The sequence below is a fragment of the Cyprinodon variegatus genome, unplaced genomic scaffold (assembly GCF_000732505.1).
Source record: "Cyprinodon variegatus isolate N-32 unplaced genomic scaffold, C_variegatus-1.0 Scaffold197, whole genome shotgun sequence".
NCBI lineage: Eukaryota > Metazoa > Chordata > Actinopteri > Cyprinodontiformes > Cyprinodontidae > Cyprinodon > Cyprinodon variegatus.
This window is the reverse complement of record NW_015150650.1, coordinates 940,940-968,175: the sequence shown is the minus strand read 5'-3', so window position 1 is coordinate 968,175 and position 27,236 is coordinate 940,940. Positions and strand designations below refer to the sequence as shown.

The 27,236-nt window shown below is 40.3% G+C and overlaps 1 protein-coding gene across 8 annotated transcripts in view; it reads right to left on the bottom strand.

Annotated features, from left to right (window-relative positions):
* The window catches only part of LOC107087863 (autism susceptibility gene 2 protein-like), a 445,596-nt gene that overhangs the window by 220,098 nt on the left and 198,262 nt on the right, over window positions 1–27,236 (bottom strand). For all 8 annotated transcript variants that reach the window (XM_015379664.1, XM_015379659.1, XM_015379665.1 and 5 more), the window contains exons 3-4: window positions 16,013–16,114; window positions 9,190–9,225 (exon numbers count right to left, since the gene is read on the bottom strand). In XM_015379664.1, the coding sequence (XP_015235150.1) occupies window positions 9,190–9,225; window positions 16,013–16,114 (138 nt within the window). The remainder of the gene's footprint in view (window positions 1–9,189; window positions 9,226–16,012; window positions 16,115–27,236) is intronic.

Here is a 27,236-nt window from a genome sequence, read left to right as displayed (position 1 = left end):
TTTCTCGCTCTTTTTTTGTTTTTTGTTTTTTTTACTTAGTAACTAAACCAAACACTGAAAATGTATCGGAGTGAAAGTGTGCAATTAAGTTTGTAAATGTAGTGAAGTAAAAGTGAAAGTTCTCAAAAAAAATGTATACTCTTGGAAAGTATAAAATACACCAAAATATACTTAAGTAAAGTAGTGAAGTATTTTTACTTCGTTACTATACAACATTGGTCCTCAGGTACTCTAAATATTAACATAACAAATTGTGTAAAACAACACCTCAAAAGTGTAAAAACTGGTTTGTGAAATTCAGTAAACTGATTCAAATTCAATACTTCAAAATTCTCAAAGCAAAAATAAAAAAATAAAAAAAAGGGTTGATTGAAACACTTCTAGTGGGATGGTTTAGGTAAGGGGTTTGCAACCTTTAGACCAGCTCAATAAAAGTCACCGAGCCACAAATATTTGCATTAAAGCACAACGCATTATTTGTGTTAAATATATGCTTTAGGAGATCTGTTTCCATTTTAAATGAATAATATTTATATTTTTAGGTTTTAGAAGAGGGAAAACAGAAAATGTTTCATCATGATGAAGTGTGGAATACGTTCTATAAAATATTGTTTATGAAAAAAAGATGTAATGAAACAAAACTAAAGAGCCACTGGTGAATACAGAGCTGTAGGTTGCAGACGCCTGTTTTAGGGGTACAATGGTTACCAAACCGCTGCCCACCAATCACCACCCTTCTTTTGAAGACAGCCTAATGGTGTATTCATCATTCTTCAAAAAAAAAAAACCCTTTATTTTAAACTAAGTTATTGAATAAATAATCAATTTCTTTCACTTGCTCCACATCCATTCATCTTCCAAATATTATTTCCTTTTTTATATATCACAGCAATTGGATGCCAGCAGAATAATATAACACTATAATAGTTTTCTGCTATAATAATTTATGCAAGTTGACAGAACTTGGGTAAAACTAAAAGAAGAGAAGAATAATGCATATTTATTGACATTCTATAATTTTGAAGACTAAAATGGTTGGATTGGAAAAAAAGAACATCTGAAAACACACAAATGATTTGATTTTTATTCTAGAGAAAAGAGGAATTATTATCTAGGTCAAGGCATGGTGTTTGGTTAAGATTTTGCATGAAAATATAACAGAATAATGAAAAGGAAAAGTAATCAATGGTCCTAATAACTGCTTTTAGAGGAAAATTCATTGTCTCTCTGTTTTGCTGCAACCCTGGTGTCAGTCAATTTCAGCTGCTGAGTTTAAAACTCTTCATAACAGCATAACAAAAGTATGTGGCTCCCTGGAAGCTGAAAGTCTCAGCCTTTAAGTAGTATTTAGTGCAAAGCCAACCGGCAAAAGCAATTAAGAGTTCATTTAAAACAAGTAAACAATGTTAAAGCTGGTACTTTGAGGCCGGGTCAGCACTACTTCACACCATCGCCTTTTCATTTAAATATCCCCTCCTAGAGTCCCATTCGTCTTTGCAGCTATTTTATCACATCCCCATTAGAACAAAACCTGAGCTGCATAGCTTAAAATGAAGTTTCCCCTCACAGCCCTGAATGATAGCAGGCCTTTATCATCTGAGCTGTGTGTGCTCAGCCACTGGGAAAGGATTTTCAACCGTGCCATTCACCCAGGGCCCCAGAAGCCTGCAGCCTTTATCTGCAGACCCTGTTGATTGATGTGTTATGGGACCTGCTGTGGTTAACAGCAATTTTTATCTGTTGCTAGCGGCAACAGTTCAGGTCCCTGTTGTGCGGAAAGCAACGAGGTCCAGGATCTGAAGTTGGACCGCACAGAGGGATAAACAAATAGTTTTTTTTATTTAAACAGCGAGCAGCCCTGTTAGAGAGGCCCCCGGCAAGAAGTGCTTCACCCAAAGGCCAGGACAATGTCAGGTCCCCAGCCCACTCCTGCTGGGCTCCTGGTTTCCTTCACTAAAGCGGCATTGAGACACCTGCATGTCACCTAGAATTACGAAGAGTGGCAGAGACTGTCAGGCAGAAAAACATCCAGTGGGAAAAAGGACAAAAACAAACAGAACAGATTTTTTAGGCCGATTGCTTTTCTCCATTTCATTTCCCTTGTCTTCCTGTTATCAAATATTTTTAATGGAAGCAGAGGAATATCATGTTTAACTGGCATGTGGAAGTTTAACTGGCATGTGGAAGTTTAACTGGCATGTGGAAGTTTAACAATATCCCCATTTCTTATTACATTTAAGTGCTAATTTTAATTCATTCTAATTAGATTTCCTTTATATATTTAAATGACCATGCTTCGTCCTGTCTTTGTGAACTATGACATCACTACACACCTCCTGCTCCCTGAGGTTGGCTGATCAGCTGCTTCAGGGGGTGTCTAAACCTTACAGGACACCATACTTTTACCATAGCAACTCCTTAATCATGGAATGAGCCAACATTGGACATTAGACAGGACCCTTCCCGGTTTGTTTTGAAATCCTCTTCCTCACCTTTGATACAATCTGAGATGATGACTTCTAAATAGCTTTTTAAATATCAAATTGTTAATACGTAATTTTTGTTTTACTTCTTTCTGACTAGCTGAATGATTGTTTTATTATCTTACATAGTTTTCTTTATTTTGCATCACTGTAGTTGGTTTATGATTGTATCATATGACAGCCGCTCCATTTATTTTTTGTACAGCTTGTTGGTCCTAATCGTGTTTATAGTTCTTTAAAAGCTTGTAAAATATGGTGAGTTACAGAAAACATATGAAGAAAAAGGCATCATTTACAGCAGGGGCCTAGAATTAACTAGGCTGTAATACTTTTAGCCTTCCTGTTATCTGCTGAAACTCCTGCTCTCTCTCACAGCCTCTACCACAAACAACCAGACATTGTGTGCTTCTAAATGTTGGAAAAACAGTTTAATGTTAAATCCCTTTCAATGATCTGCTTTATCTGCTTTAATTCAAATGCTGATGCCGATGCAGAAAACATTCAAGCCGGAGTATTCCTCCAACTGGTGAACAGTTATGGCTGGTCAAACTAAAAATCATGGGATTCTATCAATTAGTCTAATTTATGATTAGATAGTTCAAAAAAATTATTTACTACATAAAATAACAAACTACATCTTTATAATAATTTTGAATTTGTTGGATATAAAATTTTATCCAATGCTCAATGCCATAGAGGAGGAAAGTTTCTAAGTATTCAGTCACTATTGACATGATCTCAGTATCTGATACTGAGCTTTTTTCAAAAGCCTGATCTCTCAGAGAGTTACGCCTTTTCCTAACAAGACTGTCATAGACGCCTAATCAATTCAATCAAGTCTTTTCAAATATGAAAACACGACTTTCAGTAGACCCATTTAGCTTTAAACATGATTGGTACGACCTGAGCAGGGGCAGATTAAGAACGGGTGGGTCCAAAAGCCTGAGCATCCATGCTCAACCAAAACACTCTAGCTAAGGTTTTACTCTGATGCTGTGGAGATAAACCCTCCCGAAAGTCTAGTCAGATTAAACTGTCACAGACAAAGCTGTATGCTTTTATCATGCCCAAAACAAGAGCCTTGGTCTCGGGCAGTTTAAAAAGATTGGGGGTAGAAGTTTTAAGGCTAATCACTTGGTCTAAAAGAAAGGAGTGGTATGTTGTCTTTTCAGCTTAGCTGAAATACCATCCCAGCTCCCAACCCCCCACCTGCGATGTACAATCTGTCCAGCCCAAAGGGAAAGCAACAGGATGGGAAGATAGTTGCAGAGAGATTTTGTGACATTTTCTTCATCTCCTGCAGCACATATCTCCTAGGTGCAGAGGGAGATGTTGGGTTCTTTATCTTGACGCCCCAGAGAGTATGATAAATTGCCTGAACCCTGTACGCTACTCTGCTGGAACAACAAACAGGTAGCAGTAAAGGAAACAATGCTCGGGTAGTTTCCTATAGCTGTGGTTATAATGAAGCCACCCAAAGCAGACAGGTGGAGACTGGTAAACAACACAATATCCAGTTCTTCACAGAGATCTGGACTCAGAATCAAACTAAACCATATCTGCTTTGTCACTCAGTGCTCCACAAATTGGCTTTAATTCTCGTCTCTCTTCAATCTTCCATCACCAAACTGAAGGTCACTGAATGTCTGCTAGCACTGTTGGTTGTAACACTAACTGAAAAAGACGATTTTAACGTGTGAATATATACAAGTGTATAAGAATTACACTTTGAGGTATTTATTAGATGTGTCCTTTCCCATTTGTAGTTAATGATTGACCTGCTGACATCCATATCAGCCAATTCAATCACAGAACCATACCATGAGAAATTAAAAGAAAGTGCTCATTAATTATTCATTGATTCATAAATATTCTGTGTGTGAGAGGCATTGATTGCATGAACATGGGTTTTCATTCTCATTTTGAGTTCATATTTTAATTGATCTTTAGATTACAGATTAGCATAGCGTGGCTAATATTGTAAAACCAGACGCAGACTGACATAGAAGCAGAAGCAGAAATGGAATAAAAATTGGTGGAGCACCAAATACTGATGTAAGCTAGTAAAGGACCATACACTGTGGATAATCTACCAAGAACAGAGAAAATAGGACAGCCAATAAGAAATATTACAGGTCTGTGATCCTACTCTGATGCATAGGCATCATTTTTCTCCTTCACCATTAAAACAGAGGTTTTAGAAGGACAACACTTTACCGGGTATTAATAATGAACAGCTTATAGTTTAGGCTACGTTCACACTGCAGCCTGAAGTGACCCAAATCCGATTTTTTTGCCCATATGCGACCTGGATCTGATCTTTGCATGGCAGTCTGAACAACACAGATCTGATTTTTTCCAATGCGACCCAGGCCACTCAGCTAAGTGGTCCTGAATCCGATACGAATCTGATCTTTTCAAATGTGACCTGTGTGTGAATGGCCAGGTCAGATTCATCCACCTGAACGTCATCAATACCCGACAAAGGTCACTATTATGCGTCTTGCAACACAAAAGTGGAAAGAAAAACAACAACAATGGCAGATGATGATGTGGAGAGCAGTATTCATGTTTAACTAAATTGAAAAGATTGTGATTTTATGGTTGGGAAAGACACAAAAAGGCTGTTGATTTTACATATATAGCCAAAACAGAGTGTAAAACATATAATTAAATATGATGAAAAAACTGGGCTCCATAATTTAATCAGATTAGCTTTAGCGGCATCGAGAGTTACAGTTAAATATATAAACATGTGAATAAGTCCTTAGTCTCTATTACGAGGCTGATTATTCTTTATTTGTGGGAAGCAGAAAAAGTTCTGCACTGATCAACGTGAGATGACTATTTAGAGCTACTGGTTGCAGTGACGTTGACTAAACCCCAATGACTGACAAGCTGACACGCCCCATACATAACACTTAAATACAATAGCCTTCCTGATATTTCCTCAGTGTTCTTTTCTCTTTCCGGCTTTTCTTTGCTCACCTTCTCCTACAACCTTTCAGCCTCTGCCCTGCAGTTCCCTGTAGCTCCTCCAACCCAGCACCCCAAGCCCCCCCTTCATAACCAGCATACAGTAAAGCCTGAAGCACTTGCAGATAAGCAGCCCCCAGAAATCAAGCGGACCCTGCAGCAGAGCAGATTGAGTGTCAGAGCTCAGTACCCAGGAGATGCCTGGAGGCTACAAACACTGCAGATAGCACCATCAGATAGCCAGAGAGGGGAGCCAGACAACATGAAACTTCCTGCCCTCATTACTAGACTTTGCTTTGCTTGCACAATGCCCCCCCACCATCCTACAGCCCAGTACCTCCAAGCCAAACTACACCTCTAGGTCTGAATCCCTCCCCTCGCCTTTTAGATAAAGAGAAGGCCTCGTTTCCTGCCGACTTAAACTGACAGCTCAAGCCAAAGGGCTCTGCCAGCTTTTTTTTTTTTGGAGATCTTGTTTGTTTTCATCCTTCTGTAAGACTGCTGACGCTGGGGAGTAGGAATGTGACATGTTCTATTAAAACAACAGAAAAAAACCCCGATCCCACAGAGATCAGTGTTTTTTGAAGTAAGCTTTGTTCTGCGCTTTAACTGTAGCCCTTTGAGGCAGATTACGGATGACAACCCATTTATAGTTGTTTTGTTTGTTTGGGTGATTGCTTCAGAGCTCTATTAGCCAGCACCATATGCCACTCATTTACAAATAAGGAGCATGCTTTAAATAATGTACCTCTATGAGGAGTTCCATCTTTAGCAAAGGACATAGAGGACAGTCGCCGTCTACGTCATTTTAGGACTTGACACATCATGGAAGCCAAAGGTGGAGCAAAGCGTAGTGTTCCACTTTGATAAAGCACCGGAGCAAGAAGACGAATGCTTAAACGGGATATAAATAGAATAGTCTGACTTTCTTTAAGTGAACTGAATCAATATAATAACTTTTAAACACCAACAGGGTTTGTGTCAATCCAATAATTCGATTTTATTTATATATAATACAGGACTAATTGTGAGATTAGAAGACAATTATCTAAGAAGCTGTTGGTATGCATCAGACCGAGGTTACAAAAGCTCTCTGTAAGGGTTCAGCAAACCATAGTAAGAGCTATTATCCACAGAAGAAGAAAACATGGAACATTGACGAACCTTCCTTGGCATGGCTGGCCTGTAACTATTACACCAAGAATAGACTGGAAACTTCTTTAGGAGTTATCTGAGCAGAAACACCAAAGTACTGAAATGTCTAAGTTAAGATTGGGGTTCATTACTGAATATAGGCTCAGGAAATGGTCTCTATGGGGGTAATTCACTTTAGATTGATCAAAACATAATGAGCTAAAGTGACTTTGGGTTAAATATTCAGTCAACTTATAGAACGAACATCCTATATAAAACATTTTGGAGCATTTCAGAGAAGGATCATCACTCTGACAGTCAGAAAGGGGTGGGATGGTTTAATAAACAAAGGCCAGTTTTCTTCTACAACTTCCTGTAATTGAAAGAACAAATTCTGAACCAAGCCAAATACCCATGATATAAGCCTAAACCAATAAGGCCAGAATCCATTTGATTATAATAAAATATGGTTATATACCCCAAGTGTCTTTCTTGATGGTGTTTTGATCGAGTTTTAGCCTAAATAGAACCTCAGCTCTGTGCGCGATAAGCTGACATAAAGGGATGTGGTGCCATCTACTTGCAATACCACTGAAATACCAGAAAGCCAGATAGCGGCCTTTCACGCAGCTACTAAATGAGTCAAGACCACGCTGTAATGCTATGAGGAAAACCGTCAGCTTTGAGGATGGGAATAAGGACATGTACTCACGTATCTATCTATCAGTCAAATTCCTTGTAAGTGCAAACCTACATTGCAATAAATCTGATTCTGATTTGCAGTGAGATCAAAATGCTTCCTGAGCTTTAGCTACTTCAACGGTCAGACTTTTTTCACAGCGCAACTCAAGTTTTATCCAACTTGGAATCAAACATCTTGTTGTGCCTTTTTACACCAGATTTTGGACTTTTCTTTAATAGCAACTACATTGGGAGTTCCACACTCGCTGGCAGGTCTCCATTGCTTGCATGCACGCATGCACATTGACACTATGTGACACTATGTGACCTGGTCACATAGTGTTGTTATGGTAAATGTATACAGAGAGGCTATATTTACTAACGAACTAAGCAAAATCAAATATTTAAAGACAAAAATAACAAATACTGATATACATAGAACTCAATCATTGTCACAAAAATGTTTTATGAGACCCGACTAAGTTACTGCCATAGAAATAAAAAAAAAAAAATCAGATAAAATGTCTATTGAACTTTAAGTTAAATCTAACTTGGATATGTTAATAGAATTGAAACACAACCCCTTCTGGCTCTAACTTCCTTTATGTCAACTAATGCTACGTTTACACCGCAAGCAGCAGAAGCAGCTAGTTTCCATGCAAAGTCAATGGTTGAAGAGTATCTTGGTGCAGCAAAAGGTCCCACAGCGTGTCTGAGCAGCTTAAGGAGTTGGAACAATTTAACTTTTGTTGCTCAACACGCCGCATCAACCAATCAGAGAAGCTGATTTGGGAGCTGGCAGGGAGACAGACACAGCAGTGCTTCTGCAGATCGCCAGATCACTGAAACAGTTTATTAACGCCTAAATTAAAGTAAAATGTCAAATCCTGCCAGCAAAATATGTTACATTTTATTTTTCTGGTGCCTGCAGTTTGGATTACGTATGTGTAAAACACTAACATCAACTTCCAGCGGCAAACTGCGAAAAGGGGACTTGGCCAGAGGCTGCTGTTTAACGGGATTCCCAGTGACAGGTGCCGCCAGTGTGTGGGGGTCTTAGCGGCTCTGACAGCGAAACAACATTTGAAGGCAGGTTCATAATCTTGATGAACTGGCTGCACAGAAACTACTTTTTACCTACTTATAACAGCAAATATAGCTGCCATTGTTAAATGCAAAAAAATGATAGGGTAGCTCCGCCCAACGCGCATCAGACCCACTTTACCACCGTGCAGCTGGAGCAGCAGAGATGCTTCAGCCGCACGTCAGAACTAAACTTGTACAGACATCAAAAATGAAGCAGCATGCATGTATTTGGTGCTCCTGCTGCTTGCTGTGTGAATGTAGCATAACTATTAAACAAAGGCTGACAGTATAAGAACATCTTAAAAAAAAGATCACAAGCTGAAAACTTGTTTCTATTTACCCAGATTATATTTGTCTAATATTGGCATTTATTCTGTTGATCTATAACAGAAAATAGAGAATTTATTTACTTAATTTTATTTTCAATGAAGCATTAGAAACTTTGAACTAAAGTTTCCAGATAGACAAAAGACCAAATTAAGCTTCCCATATCTTACCTTAGTTAAGGGACATTAGATTTATACCACAGTGAACAATAGGATGCTAGACTGACAGCTAGTATGGGAAGATATAAAACTCTGACTGCCAATTTGCACTCCTGGCGGATGGAGCTGATCAATGCCCATAAAGCGAGGGCATTTTTCGTCAAGGTAGTGCAGGACACCTCACAATTTAATCATTCAGTCAGCCAGAATTAATGTCCCTAATATCATGATTTCTCCATTACTCTATTTAACATAATTAAAATGTTGAGCGCTGGGGCCATAAAGCGAGTCGTTGGAGATTGTAATTCAGCCGTAAAGCTATGAAGCATGAAAATGTCACTTACCGAGTATCCGCGGCCTGACAGAGAGTGAGTGGAGCTCTGTAGGGAGAGAGAGGAGAACAAGGATGACCTTTGAGGGGCGTTTCACTCACTCTCACAGACATGATGAAGCAACGGCGCATTAACATCAATATTCACGTTAACCTTTTAGCCATCCTGTCATGAACCCCACACCTGCACACATTCCGCCCTTTTTCTTTCAACATGGACAGAAGAGGAAATATGAGGAGAAGCCTTCCAGTCTGTCAGGGTAACTGGGAATGAAGTCACACCTGATTGAATCAGATTTGCGTTCAAATCAGAAAAGCAGCAGGATTTGCTCATTTTTGGGCTCAGTGACCAAGCTAACCATAATACACAACACCAGCTAATAACGCAATTCGAAGCATTTAATAAATCTAAATGTAGAAGAGGTTTATCCAACAGAAGAGGTTTGGCATTAGTGATTAATGAGACACAAAGCATTAGAGGTTTTCAGGTTACTGGAAATGAACAGTTTCCTGTTTGTCCTAATTGAAAACTAGCCGGCTGAAACTTAAACACGCGGTTAAAAGACAGGTTCCAATCAATGTTTCTTATGCACATTTCTATGTATCACTTTAGAACAGCTTGATGGTAACATTTTAATCAAATTACTACATTTCACACAATTATTTTCACACATACTGGAGGTTTTTTGACATTTCAGTGAAGGAGTAGATGCACTAAGAGACACATTTGTAGAATTGGTTCTGAAGCAAAGCAAGGCTACTTTATTTAAACAGCACGTCAGTAGTAACTACAATTCAAATTGCTGTACAGGGGAAAAAAAGAAAAGTGGAATGCAGTGGCATAAAGGCAACAGAAAATTAAGGAGAATATGAAAGGAATCATTAAAACAAGACGATTATATATAACAAAAAAAGATTATGGTAAAAGAGAAAGTAAAGTTGGACAGGAAACATTGCTAATAATGTTTACATGGAGCAGAAAAATACTATTTTAAATCTTGATTTAAAGCAAATTTTGGTTTTGAATCTTTTGGAAGCTTGTTTCAGATTAGTGGAGATACAAACTTAAAGCTGCTTCTCCATCCATGGTTTTGGTTTTGAGCATTCAAAGTAGATTTGAGCCCGGAGACCTGAGGGGTCTGAATGGTTTTATTCACTGACAGCAAGTCTGCAAAGGATTTTGGAGCAGTGATTTATGGACTAACAGAAGTATTTTATATACGGGGAACCAGTGCAATGATTTTAGAACTAGGGCTGGGTATTTTCGCCAAAGTCCTGTTATCGATTCGATTTTGATTCATACAGTTCTAAATCGATTAATTGCGATTCGATCTGTCCTTACAACAATGAAAGTGGTTAGACCGTGTTTCAAAAAACTCATGTATTCTATTTTTTTCCTGTTATATTAAACACAAAGTGCAAAATTAATAAATCAGACAGGACAGTTTAAACTTGAGATATGAACAAAACTGTCTCAAAAGTGCAAACTTGTTTTTGAAAAGTGAAAAAGTGAAGCCTCATTCGAGCAAGCAGACGTGACACAGCGGGGACACAGCAGACATGCATGAGCTGCATTATCTCCACTGCACAAACTATATTTGCAGCGTTGTCTAGTAACAACTACAGGGTGTTTTCTGGTCAGCCCCCATTTGTTAATGTCTTCAGTCTACCTATTGGCTATATTTGCAGCTGTCTGGCTTGAAGTAATCTAGAGTGCATCTTTCCTGCTCATTTGAATGTAAACGTCACGCGCGTCACTATAAAACTAATTGATCTCATTCCCTAGACATCGATTTTGCAAAAATGTAAAGGAATCAATTCAAAATCAGTTAAATTGATTTTTTTACCCAGCCCTATTTAGAACTGTGCTGATGTTCTCTAATTTATTAGTTTTAGTGAGGACGCAGGCAGCAGCATTCTGGATCAACTGCAGCTGTCTGATCCAGTTTTAAGACATACCTTTAAGGAATTTGCTGCAGTGAATAATTCTACAGTTTTCTTTGTTTTTTTTTAAGGTCCTGCAGTGACATTAATCCTTTACTTCTGGAGACGTTCTTTAGATGATATAGCACCGACTTTGCTACGGTCTTTCGGTGCCTCTGAAGGTTCAGGTCTGTGACTATCATTAAATCCAGATTACGAGCCTGATTTTTGTTTGTAGATGTATTAAATGAAGCTGTGTGTTAACTTTGGATCAGTCTTCTTTTGGTCCAAAAACAATTACTTCAGTTTTGTTTTGATTCAGTTGAAGGAAAATTTGGCAGATCCATGCTTTGATTTCTTCCATGCATTTAGCCAACGCTGGAATATATTCATAGTCACCTGGTGACAGGGTAATATACAGCTGTACGTCATCTACAAAGGATTAATTTGTGTTGTTGTTTATTAAGATCTGAGTAAGGGGGAGATAAAAATGTAAATAAAAGAGACCCTAAGATGGATCCTTGGGGAACGTCACATGTGATTTTTGTGGTCTTTGATGTAAAGTTACCTACTGACACAAAAGAGTTCCTGTTCTTCAAATTGGTTTAAACCGTTTGCGTGATGCTGCAGAAATACTGATAAACTGTTTCCACTGCTGGCCTTCTTTCCTCAATGGAAGTATCAGGATTGCAACATTTTTCTGCATTCATAAAAAACCTTGCTTCATTACTGATCTGTTGTCTATGCTAGTTTGCTACCTCTACTTCCTAATTGTTATTGCCATGTTCCATCGTCATTTTCAGTTTGAATAAACTCCAAACCATTGGGAAGCAAGCCTTTTTATTCTTCCAACATGTTCAAGCCTTGCTTAAATTTTGCACGATAATTGACTGGAAATATGGGATACATCCGACCTACAGTACAACCCTCTTCACTGTGGTGATACCAAGCTAAGCATAACAATACCCCATTGGCAGTAGCAGTTAAAGTTTGAAAAATGAATTTAGAAAATGTAGAGCTAATGAAAGCTTTATAAGAGGAAAATATTTGCTTTCATACCTTAAGTGACCTGAAGGTTCTTTAAGAGACTGAGTATTGGTTAAAATCAGGAGGTCAAGTAGGAGAAAACTGGTAAAAAATTATAGGTGTAAATGTGGAAAAAATGCATTTCTCAGGAATTTAATATTTTAAACCTTACAGCAACATATTCATCTATTGACACTGAACCGTAAAGGACGTGTGATTTAAATAAAAAACAAACTTTAAGAAATGCCAAAAAATCTAAAACAAAATGTTATTATGCTAGCCTCCATTCGAGGAAAAATTCATTTTGACTAATCTTTATCAGTTTTAAGTAGTACAATACTAAACACGTTCTTCTATTTTCGGTCTTAGTTTGTACAATAATTTTGCCTCGAATACAAACTGGGCAAAGCTTAAGATTAGACGATTGTAGGAAATATTTTAATGTAGGCCTTGGCTAAATGTTTTTGACAAAGATGAGACACATTTCTAAACAAATATTATTTGAGAATAGCTCTTTTGTAAATATTTGTTCATTAAATATCTAAAAAATGGAATACTAATGTGAATGGCACTTTAGTTAATGCCGTTTACCTCACGTCATTACTTGATCTAATCCTTTATGTTTCCATAATTTCCTCAATGATTTACTGATTAGACATGCTTATCTCTTTATGAATTTATGGAAGAATTTTGGTGCATCAAGCTAACCCTGCATTTTCTAACATGGTGCCCTAAATGTGAAACAAAGCAGGATGCGGACAGAAAAGCAGGCTTTTGTTCTGTTCTCTGGCTCTCTGTGTGTCACAGCACAGCACGAATACCAATCTCCAAATCCCTTCCTCCACTTCCACTTTTCACTGCTTTTATTCCTCTGACTAGATTGGCAATTGCTCCCCCTTGGTCTCTGGAGGGAACTTTTCTGCTAGAGCAATTTCATCCATAGGTCCACCTTCAATCCGAAATGACCTCCCCCACACCTCTGCTGCCCCTGCCTCCCTTGTTCTGCACTCTCCCAGTGCCCCTCAACTATTCACCTACACCTGCTCTAGGCATCAGCCCTCATCAACGCCTGTGTGCCCCTCTGATTCGCAGGACAGCTCCTGTGGCGACGATTACCAAGGAGTCCTGCCGCGAACCGGAAAGCAGGCCCTGTGGGAATCAAAAGGCTATTCCCGCTCTCCTCAACCTCTCTGCACCCCTCACCGTCACAGTGAGGGAGAAGAGAGCAGAGGAGAGAGCAGACAAGGCAGCACTGAAGGCGAGAAAAAAAATCTGGAAATACAAAAAGGACCAACAGGGAGGCATCGTGTGCTCTTCTTTCCATGGAAACATGCTGTTCTGTCAGCTCAAATCTATATGCATGTGTTTGTGTGAGAGCATATGTGTATAGGTGGAGGGAGGCCAGAGCCATTTGGAATTAGTCTTACTATGTAGAGTTCATTCAAATTGGAGACTTCTGAGTAGAAAGAGAGGCTTATTTAAATGATAATGAGAGACAATCCATTGGATTTAGTGCTGGTGAAGGAGAGGAAAAAAAAACAGGGGAGGGGAAAAAGGGGGATCCATTAAAACGCCAGCGGTTCATAAGCCATAGGGTCGGCATACAGCTAAACACTCTCTCTTTAAAAGCCATTATACATGGCTCTCAATGGATTTCTGCAGCGCTTAGGACTTCAAAAGGATTTAAGAACCCGCCCAGGAGAGAGAAAGTGGGGGATGGTGGCGTGTGTATGTGTGGTTGTTATGGTGGTTTATGGCGAGAGGGACGGGGCGGATGCTGGCAACATTTAAGGGTTAACTAAACAGCCTAGGAGAACAAAAATGTTGCTAAATCCATCCCCTAATCCTCTCCCTATTTCCATGCCTCCTCCTCCAATCTCTTTAAAAAAAAAGAAGAAGGAAAACAAGGCAACAGGAGGGGAGTGTCCAGTCCGTCTTCTTCGGATGATGGTTTCTGCTGCTGCAGGGAAGCCAAGGGGCAGGCAATCAGAGCTTCTGGAACCACGAGGAGAAAGGTGCTGTATGTTTCCCCCCAGCGGCAGAAACTTAAGGACAGGAGGATGAAGCAGGGGGGTGGGTCTGGGTGTGCGTGAAGCAGCAGCCCTGTTCTCTGCAGGACACACAAGCAGTGGAAGCCACCTTACATTTCCCTAATCCCTCTGTGGCTTAGTGGCAGAGCCCCGCTGCACTGCAGGCACAATTACCTAGTCAAAATAAGCAGATAAAGACCCCACCGTGGCGATGAACAAACATCATCCCCCTACAATTTTTTTAGCCCCCCCCCTCTGGCTAACAAATTGATGCATGACTGTTTTTACAGGCGGGTGTGCCTGCTCCACTATGTGCATGTAACATTTGTCTCCCTTTCCTTTGGTAGCAAGACAAGGGAAATTCGTTTTAACTCGTTGCCCATGCGGCATCATTAGTCAAGAGCTCTTAATGCAGGGAGCCACTTTGATGTGGTGGAGCACGTTTTATGAAAATTAGCAGCACTTTTCAGTGTGGTTTTTGAGATTTCATGAAGGAAAAAAAAAGAAAAAGATGGAGACAATGTGGTGGGTAGGAATGTTGTCAGGCCTTAAGTAAGTGCAACACAGCCAGGAAAATGGAAGTAAAAGCAGACATATGGAAGAACAGAGGGAGAAGAACAGGCAGAGGGAAAGATGGATGGAAGGAGATGGCGTGGCTACAGCGATCAGCGTCTGTGCACCGTTTATTTGGCAACAGATTAGAGAGAAATGCCACATCTAACACCGACGGCGATTACAGCGTGCAATTTTCAACAGCACAGCTCTCTCTCCCCCCCCGCCCCAAACCACCACCACAACCACCGCCACTCCCATCACCCTTTTCATTCCCTCCCCCCTCCCTCCCAGTGCTTGTCGTATATCCCTGTCAGAGCTGTCAACAAGCGCCGGTCTTTTATCTGACATGCCCGCCTCTTCCTCCTGACTTTTTCATTAAGAGACACCCTTTTATACAAATTTGAGAGAAACAGCATGAGGAGAAGTGGTGGGGGGGAGGTGGGGGATGTGTGCAGGGGGGCGCTGAACAGCTCAGCAAAGAAAAGGATGAAGATTAGAAAAAAATTAGCCTGGTAGATGTTTTTTCAAATCTTTCTAAGACCCTTTTTTTTCTTAAACAAAAAAACTGAATAGGTTAAAACAATGAACTTAATGAGTTTTTATTATTATTTTTTTTGTTTTGTTTTTAACATTTCCCTCCTCTACAGGAAAGGGATCCCCCCCCCCTTTCCTCCCTCCTCTCCACAGGCTCTCTGCAGCTAAATGAACAATCAGATTCGGTTAGGTTTGGGAGGCCTGCTCCACAGGCTGTAGTTAAGAATCATATTTCTACGTTCTTTTTAAAACGAGACGCTCGGGATTTTGCATAAATTCTCATTACTTTCCCTGCTTCTAAATTGCATTATTTCATTCCTTATGCTGAAGCGATGCCCTGCTTCCATTCTGATGCACCGCCTACTCCTCTGGCTAAATGGGCCTCTATATGGATGACGGCGAAGCGATAATTGGAACAAATCTTAAACTTGTTCCATTCTGGGGTCGGCAGGGTCAGCTCACACCGAGCTGAATTATGTTTAGTCACCTCTACATTTAGCAACAGGCCAACTAGCCGTTGCTGTGTAACTAGCTTCATCATTTCCTGTGTTTCCTTGTTAATATTCAGAGGCTCTTTGAGCAGAGAGCACCAGGAGCAACACTGCCCCACCTGTCCTCTGGTCTCAGCCTCGATCAACAATCAGTGCTGCTGTCCTCTGTCCTAAATCTCATTTTACGGATTCTTGCACTTAAGTCTGTGAGAATAAAAACTCCAGTTCTCGGTGGGAGGTCTGTAGAAAGGGAAGCTTTCTTGTTATACGGACTTACCTCGCTGAGCTGCTCCTTGGAGTTGCTCCGGTGCGGCCGACTAAGGTCTTGCAATGTCTCGTCGTCTCTTAGTTTAACTGGAAGTGGTGCCAAAGGTTTGATCTGCCGAACACACAAGAAAAAATGTCATGTTTCAAATTTCCTTTGCATAATCACCTTCAGAGCCGAAAACAACTGAGGAAAAAAAGGAGTATGAGACCCTCATTTACAGGGAAATGCACAGATGTTTGCAATTCCTCAACCGTTTTGAATTACGCCACAACAAGCTGTCAAATTTGTATATATATATATCCCATGCACCTTTTTATTCCTTTGTCACCTTCTTCTTGTCCTTTGATTATTTGAGCTGATGTAAGGAGTAAAAAATCTCCACTGTGAGATCAATAAAGTCAGTCAATCAATCTATAAATCTTCGCTCTTGGGGTCCCTTTGGGCGTCTGGCGCTTTGGGTCTCCCGGCGCTGGACTCAGTGCTCTGGGGGGGCGCCTCTTCGGCTCTCCACAACCAGTATTGAGCATTTTCTCTCTTCTCTGCTTGGTTCCAGGTACTTAGAGATTCACTTCCATACAGAAAGCCCACATTCATATCTTCTGGTAACACAGAGTACATGTCAGACTTAATAACACTACTTCAGCGATAGTTTCAAGGTGTTAATTATTGTATATCTCGTACCATGTTTTTCGGTTGTGCTGTTCTTTTTTCATCTCGTTACAGGTGATGAAGCAGACTGAAAATGTTTTGTCATTGTCTCCTTTCTATCTCCTGTTTCTTTCATCTTTTCTCTCGTTTTTTTTTCTTTTTCTTCTTCTGTTTTTCTGCTCTATTTACATTGCAGTGTCCATATAAACTGTAAAACTCCCTGCATAATTATAATAAAGCAATTTATATGCATGAAACAGCTGTAGCAGTATGGCAATTGCCATACTGCTACAGTTGTGAAAGTCAAATCTGTTGGGCTCTTTTTGGCATCAAGACAATTATTCTTATTGCAAGACAGGACACTGTTAAAAAAATAAATAAAAAAATAAATCTATAAATCAAATAAAATCATGCCTGCTGGGTTTTCCAACTATGAACTGTTGGGCATGTTTTTATTTTTATAAAAAAGCCTCAGCAAAACCAGTTCAGGGTTAATTTATAGTGATGCGACAGGAAAATGAAGACCTTCACCTACTTTCCATATAACAACAGATCCAAATTTCCTTAACCTCTTGCTAATCGTCTCATCTACTGATCTCTTCTAGCTTCCATTGGCTCTAGTTCCACTGTGCTCACACAATGGCAGAGTCACAAGAAGTAAACAGTTAAACAAGTTTCTGAGAGACAAGGAAATGCATCAGAAGAAATTTATATAACTGGAGAGAATCTGGATTCTTTGATCAAATGGTAGAAGAGCAGATAGGATAGTTTTGTACATGTGCACTTCATAAAATAAGTGACATGGTCGTTTTCTTCCTTACATTTCTGACAAAAATCCTCAGCTAAATTATATCAATTAACCTTATAATATCAAGATAGAATTATACATATATTAATACAGTTTTTAAATCAGTTTAATTGTTATTTATCTCTAACTTCATAGGATGATGACCTGCAGAGACACATAACTTTACCCATAAAATAACTAGTTAGGAAAAGAGCAGGAATCAATATTTGTCCCCTTTAATGTTAGTTTACTGATGTGGATAATTCATTCATGAACCTTTGTTATCAGTTTATGGTTAATATAAAAACAATTAAAATGTCAAATTAGTTAGGACATGTTACTTAACAGTCTGAAGCACTGAAGCAGTGCAGCTTGTTAAGCTGCTTCAGTTAAATACAAACACCCTGCTGTCTGCTGCAGGTAGAAAGAGGGAAATATGCAGCCTGAGTCAGGCAGCCACTCCATCACTTTTATATAAAAACTGGACCTGAGGAACATGCTAAAGAACCAAAATAACAGGAAACAGCCTTTTTTTTCCTTTGACTCAGTTTGTAATCAATAAATGAATATTTTTAATTCATTACCATGTTTTAAAGATATGACAAATTGATTTTGTATAATAGAAAAAATCCTTCTTGCAACTAGAAGGTCAGTCATGGTTGTAATTGTAAGCTGGTCTGTAGAATGATGTCCTTCAGCACATGAATTAAAAGTAACAAAAAACAATATATATATTATGTCGTTTTATATTTGAGTCCCAGATTCGAAAAGTCTAATTATTATTAAATCAAAGCATTGAAAAAAGTATTTAACTCATTCTACCAAATGGGTATGATTTCTTTAAATGTTATCTTGCTGTATGTTTAAGGTTATTTCATAGCTGGAAGATCATCTCTAACCAGTTTACCAGTAGCTCCCTAAACATGATTCTACCACTACCGTGTTTTACATATGTTCAGGATAAACTGCAGCATTAAAGTTTTGTATGTTGACCAAAGAACTGAATTAATTGCCTATGACAACATGGCCTTTTTCTCCATGTCAACCAGCCTTGTCAGTTTGGGAGGATGACCATGTCTTGGAAGCTGACCAGTTGTTCCATTTTCTTTCTTTTTTAAGTGAGATATTTAAATCTTGAAATATTATTGTAAGACCCTGTTTTAAATTGTTTATATGACTCGTCTGTTGTGTTCCTTCTTCTTGTTCTGCTTCCTCTTTTTTAATGGTTCCTCGTAAACCTCTGAGGTCTTCGAGGAAGAACTGGCTCCACACTGAGAGTAAAAAAAGCTCACATAAAGCTTGTTTACTAATTAGGTGACTTTGAAAATGCTGGATCTGGATCAGAACATGAAAACGTTTAATTGCTGAAGAATTTTCAGACTTACTTTGGAGGTTTTATTTCACAGATTATTAATTTGCTATCATCAATTGTTAAGAAATGTGTGTTAAGAAACTTAAGAATCCTACACAATGAGAAAAACTCTCAGAGAGCAAAGTTCTCCGCTCAGAAACTCTGTCAATCCTACTTTCTTCTGTTTTTTTCACCCAACTGTGTGGCAGATGGCATCACACAATGTTAAGGAAAGCTTTAAAATACAGATTATATATTGGGGTCGGGATGTATGTGGTCTAAAGTCTGGTTTATACTCAGAAACAAGGTTGCCTGCATTCATTTCACAGTTAACGCCGATATCCCCCCTTCCGCACATACTCTGTTACTCCTCCCGAAAATTGTAGGTGACCGCAGACAGTGCTGCAGATAGTGTCACATGGAGGAGAAAAAGCAGGCCTCTGATTGGTTAATTCTACATCCGCTCTACACTATGCGTATTTCCTGTGTGGAACCTAATGGCCGAAACTCTGGCTGTAGTGCTGTCTGGCATGCCTCAGACACTATCCCAGACACTGTACAGGATGCTTAGTCTTTCGGAAACACTCAAGGATTAACTGTATGTCGTCCTGCAGTTGTAGATGGCGGACAAGCTCGTCAAACCAACACAGGGACACCCACAATCCTAGCTAGTTCGTGATTGTCCCTCTTGCGTTGTGGCGTGGAATAACATAGCGCAGACCAGGCTTTAAAAGTGGGCATAAATCAAAAATATCTGCGACTGACTCACTGCGACACACTGCTGTGGGAGTATAACATGCCCTTATATTGAACTAATTCTGCCTTCATGTGGTATTATAGTAAATACCAAAAGCCGACATCAAAATTGCACATAAACACCCACTCATGTCATAATTTTCATTAGAAAGCTGGAAAAGTTCTATGATACCCGAGTTGGAGAGAGGAGGTGAACTTTGACCTTTCAACAAGGAGGAGAGCAGAGAAACTATTCTGTATTGTACTGCGTCATTATGCTTTCTCTCCAATTGTGTTTGTATTGTTTACAATACAATACGATACAATATATATATATATATATATATATATAAAAGTCACTACTTTAAACGCTTTTGAAATGAGTGCTATTGTTTGATTTTATGAGATACTCGCTAGCAGTCAGTCCATGCATTTGATGCATCTTCTTCTTCCTGTAGCAGATGAATCAGGAAATCTATTACTGTCTTGCTCAGGGCAGGATAATCTTTGGATCCAACATGTTTCTTTTCTCTTCAACAACAAAAGCACTTGAACACAATGTGGGGGTAATTTCCACTTTAGAAGTCAGGAGGATCATCTTTACCAGCCCACATGAAGGCAGCATAAAACACACCAGGCTTTACTGTTTTAGTTTATAAATATGGACTTAGGTATATTATTTAGGATTACGGTCCGATTGGAAAGTGGGATCCTCCAGTGTCAATCCTTAAACAACCCTTTAAAGGTATACACACTTGTATTTTCATTAGTAGTCCATTTACTGTAGACAAACATAACCATAAAACTAGTGTATCCTGTGAACTGCACCAATGTTACCCTTACAATGCCAACATAAAAGCTTTGCTTTCTTGCAGCCTGTCAAGTCACAGAACTGGCATGCATCCAAATTCCCAGCCAGATGGGAGGTTAGTGAACTCAGCGAGGGGGACTCAGTGCTGATGCAGAATAGCCAATGAAAACACCTCTCTTTACTCCTCCATCTTGGAGTACAACAGCGATGGCTGCGGGGTGTAATCCATTTGACTAGGAGTGAGTGTGTAGTAGCTCCCCCGGTGGCAAGTGTGGTGTCTGGCCCTGGTCTCCTGATCTCCACTGTAATTTAAGCAGATCACTGCCACAATTAACCTTTCCTGGTAAATATCAATTATGGCCCCCGGCTGGGGTAGAATTAAAAGGGTCATCAGCTAATCTGACAGGTCCTGCACGCCTGTACCACCTGGCTGGGGGGGGAGGCAGGGCAGCAAAGAGAGAAAGTGTTTGTCTACCCCTGTGCCCACCAGCTCACATGCCAAGTAGACAATTCATGTTTAATTATCTTGCAGCCGCCAGGGCGACCATGCTGATTGGCCAAGGGGCAACAGCAGTCCGCTGAGGTCAATACTGATAGTGTAGTGGTAGAGTGAGGGGAGAGTATGAGAAAGAGAGGAAGGCTCCCACCAAGCAATCAGGGAGGAGTGATGGAACAAAGATAGACCTGGCAGGTGGGCCTAATCAGGTTTGACTTCCACATCTAGCTGCCTCTCCCTCAGCCTCTGCCAGTTTCTCTAGACTACATGTCAACCTAATCACTTCTTGAATCTGAAAATAGAGGGCGGCTCTTTTGATTTCTTCCTCCCTCTAGAGGCGCATGAAGAGAACAATCCTCCTTGGCAGGCAGGCAGACAAGGAGATCAACTGAGACAGAGCTTCGAGGTACAGTTTGTGTCACGTTGGTGTCAAGTGTTGTGGTTGATCACTTTGTTTATCCAGCATCAGGGCGGCTGACAAATTCCTGAAGGCACCTGAAGTGTTTTCATCTTCTCCTTGGCCCTGTGGGTACGTTCGCCGTCTGCAGTCAATTTGGCAATTGATCAGAGCAAAGCTTCTAATTAGGCATCTAGGTTAACGATGCAGCAGGCAAGGACCATTTCCCAAGCTGCGGTTTCAATGGAACAGACTGACAATTGATTGAGGCAGGAATTCACCAACTCTGACAAAAGACTGGCAACCCTCGCTCATTGTGATTATATAGGGACTGACTTCCTGTCGTGGGACGTGCTTAATTGGCCTCATGCTCATATCTCTACAGTTATAAGTACCTCTTTGTTCTCATTTTTTCTCTGTGTTTTATGTTTGTAACAATGCATCAATTTATGGGAAGAGAAATACATGACGCAAAATAGGAGTTACATTTGGAGCCCATTACCCCATTTGCACTACCCTTGAAAAACCGTGCCGAGACCGGTCCGAGCTCAATAACTGAGATAACTTATTGTAAATGGAAAGCAAACTGAACTGAACCGAGCTAGACACAACCAAACCGAGCTAACTGCAGACCAGTTCCAGAGGTGGGCTCGGCTCGGTTTTTCCCTGGCTCGGTTCTCTGATAACAAGAGCACATGAGCAGAACAAGTCATCTCCGTCTGACTGCACATCGCGATTCACACTCCATTCCAGTAGTTGGCGGTAATGCCCCTCCAGAAACAGAAGAAGAAGAACAACTTCTTCTTCAACTATAAACAACGATCGAAATCTTCTCCACGCAACATTTTAAATAATGGCATTTTGATCAATAACACGGAAGTACAGCAGTAATAATCAAGCATAACTTTCTGAATGTGACGGGCGCTGCCATTTTAATTTGCTTGATTCCCTCCTTCTTCGTCTTCTTCTTCTTGTGTTTTATGGCGGTTGGCAAACATCTTTTGGATTACCGCCACCAACTGCTTGATTTCCTCCTTCAATACTGGCAGTAATACCTCAGATCTTCACTAGGAGGCGAGGAGTCGAGGAACCGAGATAGTGTGATGTGTAAACGGTCGTCAGAACCGAGCTCAGCCTGGTTAGCTGATCCGAGCTCGGATCGGTCTCGGCATGGATCGGTTTTTCAAGGGTAGTGTAAATGGGGTACATGTAAGACTACAACACAAATTTTAATTTCAGTAAGGTTGGTGGCTCCCAAAGTCAGGGCTGTAGAATGGCACCAAATAATTTATATTTATGAGGAAATGTTTTTAAAAATTTAAATTTTAGCTCATTGACTTACTTTAAAAGGTATAGTTAAGGATTTTTGCAAATTTTTTAAAAGACTTGCCCTCTACACTTTAAGAAAAAATGCACATGCACAACCCTGTACTCGCTGCCAAAAGGGAACGCCTTAACTTTCTTTGTAAACAAAACACCCTGATGCTCAAGACACTATTGGTGTGAACGTACCATTACTGGTTTATAGTTGATCAAATACTTAAGTAACACAATAAAATATAATTTAATACTTAGAAAAATCAGATAACTTTATTTTCTACGTTTTTGTTTTTAGATTCCTCCACTCGCAGTTCCAGAGCACTTATGGAAGAATTAGACTTCAACATGAAAATTGGAGGTGTATGAAAAATTGGTTCTCCTCGCTGTATGAACAATGAAGAGCACGGGCGTTCACAACTGAGAAATTGAAATACCATCACCTCGAAGATTAGGTCACTCTGACTTCCCTGTTGTGAGGTAAATGGAAGGCAGCAGAAAACATGTTGGGGCAGCGGTGAATCCTTTGCATTCAAGGTTCAATCGCAATTCTGGAGACACAGGACAGTGGTTCCCTTAAACATCACTTATGACGTGCTTCCTTCACTAAGTAGTCATCTAATAGAGACATAATTAGGCATTATTTTTATGTCAGATCTCTTTTAAACAGATAAATGTTTAAAAGGCAGTGGAGCGAGGGCAATCAGGTTGAAGCAATAAATGTGAGTAATCTGGGTTTGTGAGGGTCGAACACGACGAGGATGACTTATGTCTACTGATAGATGTTAAATAGGAAAAAAAACACAGCTAAGTAAAGGCTTGGGTTTTACATGAATAATGTACTAGAAATTAGCTCCATTAGTCTCGGTATTGAACATGTCTGCAGTCTGTCTCTGGAGGCTGCTGCTTTGTGCTCTTTAATTATCTTCAAAGGACCCTCCAGCATCTTAATTTAGCCCTAGTTGAGTAATGCTGGCTGAGGTCTCCACACTTATAATACTCTAACCCTGGGTTAAGTTACAGAGACCCCCTGTGAAGTGCAGGCTACATGAGGCATAGACAGCAGAGGTTCACATCAGAACATGCTCGGCTTGGCCAGCGCTCCCTTTCTACTTCCCCGCTGCCCTTGCAGTGTCAATCAATCTACAGCTTTTCAGGAGGGAGCAGGCTGAAGGCTACTGGGTGATGCTTTGTTGTCTTGCTCCTTTGATCCTCCCTCCTTCTTCACTTTGCAGGGGGGTGTAGGGAGCGGGGTTTGGGGGGCATCAGAAGCCTGTGTGGTCTTTCGTCTTCCTCCCTCTTGGATCACAGAGGCTGTTAGTTCTGACCTCACTTCTCTCCTTTCTTCTCCAGCTTCTCTCGCTCTGCCTCAGCTCTGCTTGGCTGACATCACCTGTCATTAGCGCTGAGGGGAAGCTGCGCCTCCTTCTTGTCCTGGTGTCAATCCTCATTACTTTAGGATCTTGGACCTTGCCCTCCCACCTGCTCCTGCCTTTCAAGCTCCCTTGTTGCTCTTCTGCTTTAAACTACGACGCTCCTCTTTGAGCTTCCCCCGCACAGGACACGCAAAAAGGGATTCAGGAAGGGCTGAAGATGACGGATACAGATCATTTCTCTAATTTGTTCTGAAAAGTGTCCTGCGCAAAGGACCCTCACCTCTATTAACCCGGCGACAAGCTGCTGCTGTTGCTCTGGCAGGCATCAGCAGCGTGTGTGTGTGTGTGTGTGTGTGTGTGAAGGCGGCCCAGCGGTGTGGCAGGCGGAGACACCTCGGTGCTTAGTGCCGGGCTGCGGCACCAGCTCAATCTATTGGCTCATTATCCCCCACGCCCAAGCTGGGGCACAGACAAGTGCACTTTAGGGCCACAGGCCAAATTGATTCATCTGCCTTCATTTTGTTCAGGCGCGGAGGAGGCAGCTGTTTAGAGGAAGGGGGAAGGAGCTGTAGATGGCAGAGGCAGAGAGTTAAGAGTGGACTGGGGTAAAGAAAGGAGGAATAGGAAGGGTAAAATGTTAAACCCGTCTGTTCAGATGTATTTTCTCTATAAACACCTGATTTTATTTATAATCGAAGCTTTCCCTTACTCCTTCACAAGTCCAAGGACAGGTCAGTCGATTTACAGCAAGGAGAGCAAATGGATTTGTACTTTCATTTTGACGAGTCCCTGTGTATCCATTAAGTCTTTTAATCATACATTATTGATACATCTTGGCTTATAATAAATTACCACATAAAAAGAGATTCACAAGTTATACAAGGTCTAAGACATCAGCTGACCTGTCACTGGCTTTCCTCTCAACTAGGTAATGGCTGGTTAGTGGTATTTAACCCACATTATTAACTAAATTACACTGAAAATTGATCTTCTCTCCCAGTTTAAAATGGTTTTAATGAAACGTCAGATAGTTTTTCTGTATAAAGCATAGAGAACCACCTACACTGAAAAAAAATAATGCAACCCCTTTTGGCATTTACTTCATCATATTTTGTTACTTTAACACAATTGTTTTTATGTCCTACTCTGCTAACATGAAACAATTGTGTTAAAGTGACTAAATATGATGAAGTAAATGCAAAAAATGATTGCGTTATTTTTTCAGTGTACTGCTGCACCCTGTTTGTCAGGTGGGGTGAAGATAATTATCACATTTCCCCTACCTACGGTATAAGGGAAATAAAACTGGCAGGTTGAAAGTATTGATTGAAGTAAAAAAAGAAAGCAAAAACACAGTCGTGGCTTAGAAACACACGGGCCTCGGATCAACACACGCTCAGGAAACGGTTTGGAAACCACAGCAGATGAACTAAAAGCAGCGTTTCTGGGCAGCTGAAAGCAGTTCTGGTAGAAACTTTTGATCGCCTGTATAGCAGTACTTTGTTCTCCCAATCTGGGTGTAACTAAATCATGATTCTGTAATTTATTCAATTTTAAAATCACAGCATATTTAGATTTTTGGTTTATTTCAATCAGGATTAAAAAACACAAAGTGGCAACTGTAAAACTGATTATTTCAGAAAATGATTAAGCCCCTGGTCATTTTGCCATAAGAAATTGGTTTTCCATAAAAAAAAAATGTGATAAATGGCAAAAACTAACTTCAATGATCAGAACATGGTATTTATTTAGTAAAATCTCATATTTGGTATTAATAACTTAAAATTTTCATAATCTTATGCCTGATTGTTGTAAGAACTCAGCTAAAAAAGCACAATAAACTGCTATTCTATAATTAGAAAGGGTTAATTTTCACAAAAACCAACAGAATTACCTAATATCTACAGCTAAGTCATGAGTTTCTTCAATTTCTACATGAAATTTAGATTTAAAATCAATTTAAAATTAAATAACCATTAGATAAAATTATTAGAGACTTAAATAATTGTTCTGTTAGTTTAGTGGCAACATTTGCTGCTCTTTTTAAATTGTAAATAAAAGCAGCATGATAACATTCTCTAGTTTTCTTTTTTTTAGGGTTTTTATGGCACTAGTGGCTCGTTTTTCAGGACAGTAGGCTGACAGGAAAAGAGGTATGAGGGAGGGGGAGAGACATGTGGACCACAGGTTAGATTTGAAAGCAGGTCGGCCGCGTCGAGGTCTAAGGTCTCCGTACATGGGTGGTGTGTGCCAACCACTGCGCCACCGAAGCACGCCCGTTCTCTAGTTTTCTTTGAGATTTTTGCGTCAATATATAAAATTTGTGCTCTTTTGCAGTTTATTCCATCATTAGAACCCCACAGTTGTCCATCCCTGCTCTCAACAGCATCACATTAGCTAGATGAGGTGGTGTAATAAAAGCATGATGGTGTTCTACTCCCACTAAGGACAACAGAAGCAGGAGTCCATAGACTAAAGACAACAATATGTACAAATAAGGTCTGGTGTAAACAAATTAGTGGGTGTGACCTACAAGCCATTAGGCATTTGTCCTCGTCTCCAACCTGCTGTAGAGGAAGTGTAAAGCTGACAGGGCAACTACTGCTGCTGCCCACTGGCTCCACAAAGAAGTCAACCTGAAAGTGAGGGTCTGATTCGCAGCCAACAGAGACCCCAGGAGAGCCTGAACGTCCCACAGGGCCCCATCCAGAACAGATGAACGGAGGGGGGGGCTTTCCTGTGGGCATCAGGTCTCTAAAATCACTCTCACCATATGCCTCCTAAGGGAGAGAGGGAACAAGGGAAGGGGAGGCGCACCTGCTCCCAAATACAAAACCATCCCTTAGCACCTGTCCTGGGGGTTCACTTACAAATGCAACCAACACACACACACACAGACAAAACAAGCATACACCTCACCTGTTAGCCTAATCCACAGGAACAATATCTGCCCTGCACTGATAAGCACAAGACCTCAGAGCAGAAGCACCCCCACCCCCCCGCCTCCTCTACTTGAACTTCAGAGCTACAAGCAACCATTAGGCCAGTGGCGTCAAAATGCTAATCATTTCATGGTTATTATTACTTATCTTTCTGCAGAAACACAGGTCATACATTTGCATCACTTACTTATCAACCCCCACCCCAATCCCCCCTCCCCAAAACATAGCAACAAAAAAGAAAAAAAACACAGGCTTTTACTGTAATATGATTATAAAAAACTGTTTTTATTTATTTTTTACCAGAGATTTTAATATAAAGAACAGAAAAAAAAATTCTGAAAATCTGAGTGAAGGTACATTCCCCTGTGCCATT